This window comes from Acanthisitta chloris, unplaced genomic scaffold (genome assembly GCF_000695815.1).
Source record: "Acanthisitta chloris isolate BGI_N310 unplaced genomic scaffold, ASM69581v1 scaffold3790, whole genome shotgun sequence".
NCBI classification, from domain to species: Eukaryota; Metazoa; Chordata; class Aves; order Passeriformes; family Acanthisittidae; genus Acanthisitta; species Acanthisitta chloris.
This window is the reverse complement of record NW_008649760.1, coordinates 1-10,562: the sequence shown is the minus strand read 5'-3', so window position 1 is coordinate 10,562 and position 10,562 is coordinate 1. Positions and strand designations below refer to the sequence as shown.

Here is a 10,562-nt window from a genome sequence, read left to right as displayed (position 1 = left end):
GGATGCCCTGGGCGCCGAGGGGCGCGGGCTGGATGCCCTGGATGTGCCGCGCGTGAGACGCGTCCACCGTCATCAGCTGCATGGGGTTGAGGTGCACCGTGGAGGCCACTCCCACGCCGGTCTGAGCCGTGATGGCCGAGTTGGGTGCCTGGGCTGAAACTGGGGACGGCAACACAGACATCTTGTCACACCTGCCCAGCAGGTCACAGAACCATAAATCACCACGATTGGAAGAGACCTTTAAGGCCATCAAGGTCGCCTCGGTTTCCCCTATCACCTGGGACTCAAATACTAACTTTCACAGACTATTTTTTGCTTAGAAAAATTAACTTGCCAGGCTGTTTGCGGCAGTAGTAAATTTGACATGGGAGACGCCGGATTGTCTGCCAGAAAAATTAAACATTACTGTTTATTTTCATTCCATTTTTATTTCAAATTACAACAGGAGAGAAAAGATCAAGTTTAACTTTACTTTTAGTTAGACTCAAATCACGTTTCTGTACTCTGCTTCCAGTCTCAGAAAGCTGTGCACTGTTTTGGCTCACTAGCTTATTTTACAATGCTTGTAAGTACCAGCATTTGGCAATTTCTCTGCTTAAAAAATAGATTTTAAAAAATAAATAATCAGAAGCCTAAGTCATTTTTTATAGTCTGAAGTTGAGTACAACTTCATCCGGATCAGAACAAGGCTCATAGTTATAGGTGGATCCCACACCTCAAACGAACATGAAATCTTTTAGTGGCAAATTTCCCAAGGAAACATGTGCTCCAAGAAATTCAATCCATTAAAATAATTTACAGCTCTAAACAACTATGATTCCATCTCTCCAGATCCACTATGTGGCGTATTAGTTCTCCCAGGCAGGACTCAACAACACTGTTAGACCATCTGGATCTCCAGATTTCCAGTTGCTACAGAGCTGCACCAGGATTTCTGCAATCACACACAGAATGCAAGTGTGAACTTGTCAACAATGGCCTTGCTTGTTAACAATGCAGAACAAGCTGGTTTTGTCATTGTCATAGGATTTCCATCAAGTTCTTGTGCTGACAAGACACTCTAAAAACAGTTGTCAACCCCCTGAAATCTGCACCAGGTCTCTGAAAGTGGCTCAGTATAAAGTATGGCACATTAATTCTCTTAATGGTACACCTTACACAAAACATTGTTGTTGCAAAACTTTCTATCCAACAAAATCCTTTTGGGATACTATGTAAAACACAACCAGCATTTGGAAAGCCAAAGCTAACATTATTCCTCCAAAATTCTGCATTAACTCTTCTTACCTCAGTTATCTTTCAAAAAGTGTCCTCTGTACTTTTATCTCAGCCCTCACCTGGCTTATGCTCATGTCCCTCCTCATACCCTGAATCCTCTGCTTTGAACTGTCACCACCAGTCGCCATAATTCATACATTCCACTGATGCTTCAAGTTGATTTAACAAGCAAAACGTCTGTGTCAATGAGCTCCTGATGAAGAACCTACATCTGCTTTTTTCATAAATTAGCATTAGCCCACCATCATCCCAGAAGGCTGACAGAACTGCAACCCCTGACTGTGTCCAATCATTTCCTGACAGGGAAGGTTTAGATTGTATATTAGGGAAAAATTCTTCATTGGAACAGCCTGTCCAGGGCAGCAGGAGTCACCACCCCTGGAGGGGTTTAAAAGACATGTGGATGTGGCACTTGAGGACAAGGTTTAGTGGTGGCCTTGGCAGTGCTGAGATAATGGTTTTATCTTAAAGGTCTTTCCCAACCTAAACAGCTCTATGATTCTATACTTTCCCATTACAACTAATGGCTTTGCCATTTCCAAGTCCTTAACAATTCCCTCTATATTGCCCATGGGTAACATGCTGCCTGCAGACACAGATATTCCATGAAAATCCAAACCATGCGTGTTTATACAGTCTGGAAACTGGAAATTACCACATTAGAGAACAGTCCTAAACCACACAGTAAGGTAAAAATGCTCCAACATTTTGTCACAGAATGACATAAGTTTGGGTTGACTACATGGGCTCACATTACACATTGGTTTTTTGACTGCAATTTACTGCAACAGCTCAAATACATTAATTGCTCCATTCTTCGAAACAGAACACTACTGCAAGTGTGCAATGCAGCTCACTTTTTCCCTTTTTGGTTCAGTTTTCTCTCTCAAACTGTACATTTATGTGGAAAGAGATTAAAAGGGTTTGTCAGAACACCAGTGAATGGAGATGAATAAAAGAGCTGGCTTGGTTTGGACGAGTCGAACTGTTCAGTTACAGAGATGCAAACCCTGGGATAGCAAATGTGAAACACCTGAGAAAACTTACTAGTTACTTACTCTGAAGTAGTTCAATAGCCTTTGCCCATGAGTTTTCCCCTCAGCCAACAAGTTTAAGACTTTTTGTGCCAAATTTTCAGAATCAAGCAAAAAAGCCTGTTAGCTTCCTCCCTCACTGAAGCTCATAGAGAAGACAAGAGCAGAAAGAGCAGAACCAAGCTGGTCTTACCTGGGTACTGGCGGATGGTGGACACGGAGCTGGTGATGGGGGTGTAGGTGTGTGCAGTCAGAGGATAGGCAGAGGGGGGGTATGTAGGCAAGAAATACTGGAACTGGACAGGCACCGACTGCCTGCAGGCATCAAAGTGAGAAGTGTTACACACACCAGTCCAACAGTTCACCTTCAACCCCTTCAGCCCACTCCCTGTGTTTTGCAATCTCATCTATCATAAACTATTAAGTATCTCAACTATGATGATTAATTCAAAATTGCCAAATCCCCCCACTCTGGGTTTTAAAAACATGATTTCCAGCCTATCAGGACCCAGGAAAGCAGGAGGGCACTCAAAGCCTACTCACACACACTCACTCATACAGCTGTTCTCTCCCCACCTGTTGTCATTCCTGGTTTCCATGGCGACTGGGTTTGGAGATGCCCTGTGGCTGGAGAGAGGTATGAGGTTACTTCTCTCTGCTGTGTAATCAGACTGGATCCGGGGAGAAGTGTGGGTGATTTGCTGGGGAACAACTTTAGCTGCATAAAGACAAACATGTAATCAATTGACAGTCAGAGGAAAAGTTGGTAAACATTGCAAAGGCAAGATTCATTATCCTGGCAAAACAAGCAATACTCCTCCCTTCCCTTTCAACCCAAAACAACCCACCCCATCCCCAAATGATTTCCTGTCCAGTGATAAGTTTCCTTAACAGGCAGAAAGAAGGAATAAAGCATTTCTCATCAATTTATACCAGATTAGATGGACATTCTAAATATGTGTTTAAATTACACTTGCTAACAAAGTTACTCCAGTGCTCAAATGAACTTTAGGATCAGCCCAATCCATTCTGCTGTCAAGAACTTATTTATCCAAGTTTTGCAAGCAGAACTTGACAGAGATCAAGGCAGACAAGGATACATAGACAGAGGCCATGAAAGGACAGAAAACACCTACAAAAGCTTTAGAGGAAACTGATGTAGGCAGATATAACTTCACTCCTTGGAAGTTTATGGTAGGAAAAGATATTACAAGAGTTCAAAAGCACAAAGAGGTCACCAGAAAAACAGGGATGAACAAGGCAATTCTTTAGGAAACATCTCAGGCAGATTCCACATCCGGGCAAATAAAGTTCTCACCTTTAGACCTTAAGACCTCCAAATGAACACACTGATCAAATTCGATTAGGCTACACCTATTGCCTCAAGAAGCACAGCAAGTAACTTACAAAATCAACTACGAAAGCCATATTCTATCACCAAACAGATGCAATTTTTAGCACATACAATGCAGGTTCTGAAGTGCCAAAAGGCCCAAGTTTGTCCAAAAAATTCAAGAGAAAGTAAATGAGCCATTTTATTACTGACTCCTCCTAGAATTTCTATTTCTTCCTGGTATTAAGAAAAGTTATATCAGAGCAGACCTGTCAATTGGTTTCAGCCAGCTTGAACTGATTTTCTTCCCCTCCTTAATTTGATAACATGCACAAACACTGCCAGCACGAACAGGAAGATTGCAGCAGCAGTTACATACTCTTCTTAAAACTGAAATCACTCACCAACTGGGATGTTTGAGGTCGTGACAGCTGTAGCATGGGAAGAATGTGAGGGCATTGTCATGGTAACAATGGTGCTTGTAGGCGCTTGGGTGTGAGATACAGAACCTAAAGAAAAAAACATTAATAAGAGATCTTTCTTTGGAGCTCCACCATGCCAGTGTAGCACTGTCCAAATAGAGGGGAAAGCCCCCAAATCAGACAATCTCCCTGAAGAACACAGCAATTTCTACCCTGATGCTTTCTGAGGCACTTCCAAATGCAGTCTTGACCATAAACAAAGAATTCCTCAAAAACGATTGGGTTCCATATTCAAAGAGGAAAACCCACAAAAAGCAACAACCACCCCCCACCCGACCCTGCTCCCACAGCAACATTATGAACACTCACTTGCTGTGGTTGCTGAAGCAATGGTGTTTGTTGCCAAAATAGGTGCCACAGTTGCTGCTGCCACTGGAGTACCAGTACTGAAAATGGTTTTCTATGAAAAGAAAATAAATCCTCAAAGTTAAAAGACTACATTTAAAATCTATAGCTAGTATGGAATCACGTTGCATTGATAGTACAAAACATGAATTTCTAACCTAACACTCTCGTCCCAAAGCTAATTTTAGCCCTGAAGATATAAACAAAAGAGCCTTCTCAAAGCAGCAAGAGGGTGTGTTTTCCTCCTGCAGTTTACCTGAGCCATGGTGTGGAGCTGAGGCTTCTGTGTGCCCATGGCCGGGTGTGAGGGCAGCGTGATGCGCGTGGCGCTGTCCCGGGGCTGCGCGGGCCGCTGGATGCTGATGGCGGCAGACGGCGGGTGCTGCTGGATGGACAGCGTGGGCCGACTGCAAGGACAGAAAAGGAACCATGAAGGTAATACACAGGGACAAACACCAGCCCTCAGTCTCCTCCCATGGTAGCAGCAGTGCTGTCAAGCACAGGGTAAAGCAACTGAAGTAACCTGAACTACACTGTTCTGTTCTCATCCACCCTACACATGCAACCTTATCAATAGCTTTATCAGTTCACTAGGAGACTTGCTGTCAGGGATCCTGTGCAACATTCATGTGTCACTTTTCACCGTCTTCATAAGAAGAGACGGGCTGAATTAGCCACAAGTTTCTGCAACAGAAGCTCAGCTGTCCAGGGAGCAGGACTTCAAAACTGACTCATTAAGGTCTTTCCTTCTCAGAACACAGAGCAACACTTCATGTTTGTACTAATTTTTGCTCACAGAACTGAACGCATTTGCACTGTGCAAGCATTATTATTTTGGTATTATATCATCCAAAAGCTCTGGATGATTCACATATGTTTCCCCTTGCTGCAGCCTCTGCCAAGTCAGAACACCGTGGATTTTACCTGAGGGTTGACTCTGTGGCATGTGCTGCTGTTGTGGTTATAACAGGGGACTGAGCTCTCGTGGCTGAGACAGTTGCCACCACTGCAGGAGGAATCGTGCTCGAAGTTGTCACAGGAGGACGAGACTATAAGAGAGAGTCAAAGAGAGAACAGTCAGGAAGGAAATTCTGCTGTTTAGAGAATAACTGAGATTACTTGGTTAAAACTGGCTTTCCTACACCTTATCCTATGTTTTGGCATTCTAAGGCACTTCCAGTCTTTCTGAATTATCTGCAAGCTCCTGAGCAGGTACGTCCTGGTTTTCAGTGCAGGTACATCATAGGAATAAGTAATCAACAAGACTTAGGTCTTGTTAACCTTCAAGATCCCTTGAAGGTCTCTTTAGGAAAAAACCTAAAGGTCAGTTCCCTTCAGAATGAAAGGAAACCCTGGGTTCCTGTTATGCTTGGATCAAAGGTGATTCCATTGCAATCCTAACTGAAAGCACAAAGCAAAGATGTTTAACTCGCTATGCTAGCGCTGAACACCAGCACTAGTGTAGGGAGATTGTATCTACAACATTCATATATGTATATAAGTTGAGATATAAAGAAGCATAATACAATGAGATTCTAAAAATTCTACATCAATTCATACATTGAAGAATAAATCACCACCAGCACATAGCACTGGACTTTGTAGACTTTAAAACTTGAGCATATCTGAACTAAGCACTCTTCCAGCTTCTAAGCACTTTGGAGACTGATAGAAATCCCATTCCTGGCATCAAGTCTAGGGAAATAAAGAAAATTGGCAGTAGCCTCAGCTCAGAAAATAGGCAATTAGAGGTTCTACATTACAGGTGTGTGCCAGGAAGAGTCTGGAGCTGGCAGTCAGTGTTGTGCAGAGCTCCCTGGCTGCTACCTGCCTGGATTGGCTGGTGAATGATGTGTTGAACTGCTGGCTGAGCTGTGGCTGCATTTGGCAACTGGGAAGCTGGTCTCAGGACTGTAGTCACTTTAGAACTGGACATCACTGCAGCAGCTGCTGCACCTGGGGAACAAAACCAAGAGTGTTAATATCCTGCACACCCAATGGCACTGCCACAGCCAGAGACCCTGATGCTAGCTGGTGTGTATTTCAATTCTGATGCATCTCATGTGTATGTTAGTTCAGGTGACACTGGTTTAAAAATAAGGCTTCCAACAAGCATATGTAAGGTTCATAAAGGTATGTGGGGAAGGGTAAGCATTATTTTAAATCTGCTTTAGTGGTATTTCTAATTTCCCTATAATAACTGTATATTACAAATCCAATGTTTTCTTACTCCAAGCTAAAGAAAGAATTCACTTTGATTACTGGGCTAATGTGTAAATAAGTCACCTGATACCAGCAATGATCTCACTGCACCTGATGAGGTTCAGAAGGAAAAATACACGTGCAATAGGAGAAAACAAAAAAAAACCCAACCACCAAAACGAAACAGCCACACATTGCCACCCCCAAACTAAAACTCCACACCATTTAAACCTGCAACTGATTAATTTCTCTACTGTTTGATGACTCCTGACCATGAGATATCACTCTAGAAAGCAAATAGCCTTGCAATCTGTTAATGGACTAGACTGCATAGCTTCTGTAGATGTCCCTAATTGAAATTGTTACTTCAAAAGTTAATATTCAAGTTGAGAAAAAAAGAGTAGGAAGAAAAAAACCCGTGCACTAAGTGCCAGTCCAAGTTTGCAGCAGCTGTCCCACAAGAATCAAGTGGACAACACTACGTTTTACTTCAGCTACAAATAAATCTGCACAGTCCTTCCACCTGCTCTACTTAAAGAAGATTAGGTCTTTGTTCGTGTCAATTTATTTTTCTCGAGTGACCAAATAACATTGAATACAAAAAGAAATAAAAATAACAAATGTTATTTGAACTAAAAACCTAACCTGTAAGTTTTTGAAATCAAACCTGCAGACAAGAATCAGGCTGCACTAAGCACAGGGCTGCTTTAAGGGGCAAATCTGTTTTACAAGCTATAACAAATAATACACTGGGAGACAAGAGCTGTAGTTATCACTAGCATTTAACTCAGGGTAAATGCAAACACACACAATCTATGTTAGCATGCACAAAAATGCACTAGTGATCCTGTGACAGGTGGGCAGAAGAATGTGCCTCAAAACAGGTGCCACTGCCATAGGTTAGCAACATTTCCTACCAAGAACATTTTGCAGGACAGGTCCAGTGACCAGGTCCACTATACCAGTGGATATTTTTTCTTGAAAACATTGCCTGTTTTAACAGCACAAAACTAGAATAACAGATGTGATGGCATCTGCTAGCATTTTAAACACTGTCACATGGCCCTGCCCTAAACGACTGAAAGCAACATAACTCCTAAGAAACCAGCAGTCACCCAGTTATGCCAGCAGTTAGAACAGCTGAAGCAGCTGTTAGTAGTGAGGAGAACTTCAGAGGTGAGGGCTAGATGCATCAGCTGAGAGGCTGTGACCACAAGGCAGGGAGAGCACAGCTGGAGCTTTACCTCTGGGTAGGTGAGAAGCTCCAATGTGCAGTGGAGGCCCAGGAGCACTGCTCCTGATGATGGACATCTGCACGTTGGTGGCCATGATATGATGCAAGTTACTGGGATGCCCCTGTGGAGTTAAAGAACAAAGTAACAGTCAGCTGTGTTAACAAGAATTAACAGCCACACCATTACCATATCTAAGTCCCAATGAGAGAAAAGAGATTCTGGAACAATACTGTGTGTATCAAGGCAGCATGCATTGCAAGGTGAGTGGAGACAGAGGCAGGTGTTTCTACAGGATAAAGTTACAGAGCCTGCTTACATCAGAGGATGTAAATGCTTCCCTGTGTCACTGATCTGTTTTTATGGCTGGTACTTGGATGACAGTCACTCAGCAGTCACCCACAACCAACCACAGAGATGGCCCTTCTGCCTCTGGTGACATTAGGGAATAGATTCATACCACCCCTCCAATAAATGCTGCAATAAATTCTATTGCCTTATAATTCTGGACTTCCCAGGGATACTAATAAAAGATAAACCCACTGAAACAGTTGCACATCCTTAGCCAGACTAACTCAAATCTATCTAAAGGTACTTTACAGCAAAACCCCAAGACTCCAGAGGTTTAGGCATGAGTGTTGTGGCAAACTAGTTTCAAATCACAAAGACTGTCTCTGCAGCCAAAGTTAGTGGGGATGTTTTCTTCTAAAGCATTTCTACACAGGCACCTCATCCAAATTCTGTCACTGGTGGCTCAGTGAGAGCACACTGCAAGCCCGTGAACTGTTTGCTAATCTCATCTGCTCCCAGGAGAGCTGAAGAACACTGAAGTGATGAATCTCAGCAGTTTGCCTACAGTGCAAGTTCTCCAAGTGACACTGACACAGCAGGAGCTCTTAAGGAAAGACTCAGCTTTTGGGTATGGCTCTGCCATCACAGCCTCACTGTGCTACCTCAGTTGGATGACTGCAGCAAATCAGCAGCTTCCTAAAGAGATGGTGATAACTGAAGTTTAATGCTCCAAGCAGAACTGATCAACACCCATCTGCCACTGAATGGGGAAGTCTGCTCTGTTTGCCTTCCCTCCTGCTGCAACAGCCCACCTCAGCTGTACCAATATTAGTATTGACCTGATCATGCAGTGAGCTGGAACTGAAAAAAACCCCAAGAAAACACCAAAAAACCCAGACCTGTTGCCCACTGATTGTTGCCACAGGAATAGTTGGAGCCTGGGGTATGTTGCTTTCCATGGTGACAGTCACTTGCCCAGGGACCTTTGTGGGAGCTGAGAGAGTAGAGGGTGGAGCAGGAGCAATGGGCCTGCTGGGCATGGTGGGCTTCAAGGGAGGCTACAAGAAACAGAAAGACATGTTGGCAATTTCAAATGAGAGCTCAGTGTTAAAGCAGAAATCATTTTGTGGGGGCAAAGCCTGGGGAGAAAGTCAGTTGGAAAGATACTGGACATTCAGAGTTATTCCAAAAAAGAAAGGGGCAAAGAAAAGACATCTTTAGTCCTGGCAATATGCAGCTTCTATCATACAGCACGAGTCACCAGTGGAACCTGTCATGGCTCTGGTATTCCCTTACAGACCCCAGGCATTAACAGTTACTTTGATAGTCCGAAAGGAGAAGGGAAGATTTCAGAAACTGACTGAAACCTCTGTTCTCTGAAGTGATAAACAAAAAACATCCCCTCAAAAATAACACTGTGATACAACAAAGTCCCCAGGGTAACATCTAGAACAGCAAAATGCTTGAGGCAGTGGAAGCATGCAAGGAAAGCTTCAGAAACAAAAGAGAACTTCTGGGGTCATTTATTTTTTCTCAACACTATAGAGTGTATATCAACACATAATATAGATTGTATTTTTTCCCCTCTGTGACTCATTACCTTCATAAGTCCCTCTGAAAAGGAAAGTGGCACAGCTGGAGTCAAATGTCCTGGTGGTGCTGTCACTGTCACTGGGGCACCAGACTGGACAGGGTGGTGCTGTGTCAGCATCTGAACCTGTGGATATGGCCGAACCACCACTGGTTCCTGCTTCTCCTCCCGGGGCTGTATGGAGCTCCCGGGGCCAATGTGCTCTCTCGGAGCAACTTCGGAGTCGCGACTCGATTCGTCGCTCGCTGGTGAAAAGAGGTAAAGGTACAAGTGATTAACAGTTCACACTGGTCACCCATCAGGGCAGAGGTGAGATGTCAGAAATGTCTAAATTAAAGAAATCCACAGTTACAATGAAATCTGTTGTAATGATGAAAATCCTGGGAACTCTGACGCTATTTCTGCTGGTTCCCCTCCAAACTGATGGGCCTGGCAATGCTGGGCAACCCAGGGGCACCTCTGAGAGGTCCATCTAAACACCTGCTTCAAACAATGATCCACTGACTTTTCTTTCAAGTGAAAAATACATAACCATCTGCATAACTGCCATAAAGTCCCATGTCAAAGAGGTAGTATTAAACTCTTCTTTTAATGCAATATGTATCTGGACATCAAGGTGACAAACAACTATGAGCCCTCCTGAAAATAAAGCTGTCCTTCTCAGCCACCTCTGGTGGCCTGCTGAAAGCCTGTCACCTGGCAGGGACAGCAGGAGACGGAATCAGGCCTCCCACCCCCTTTTTCAGCTACATGAAACGTTCCCACGTTCACTCA

The 10,562-nt window shown here is 43.7% G+C and overlaps 1 protein-coding gene across 1 annotated transcript; it reads right to left on the bottom strand.

Moving 5' to 3' along the window:
* Nucleotides 1-6: 6 nt before the first annotated feature.
* On the bottom strand, nt 7-10,033 carry LOC103798405 (histone deacetylase complex subunit SAP130-like; the record flags this gene model as incomplete). Its single annotated transcript, XM_009070700.1, has 11 exons — nt 7-159; nt 2,506-2,627; nt 2,889-3,030; nt 4,050-4,154; nt 4,437-4,527; nt 4,729-4,879; nt 5,397-5,521; nt 6,304-6,428; nt 7,919-8,030; nt 9,097-9,255; nt 9,798-10,033. Coding segments are annotated over 11 exons (1,521 nt in total), but the record flags the coding sequence as incomplete, so codon positions are not given.
* Between the last annotated feature and the right edge of the window lie 529 nt (nt 10,034-10,562).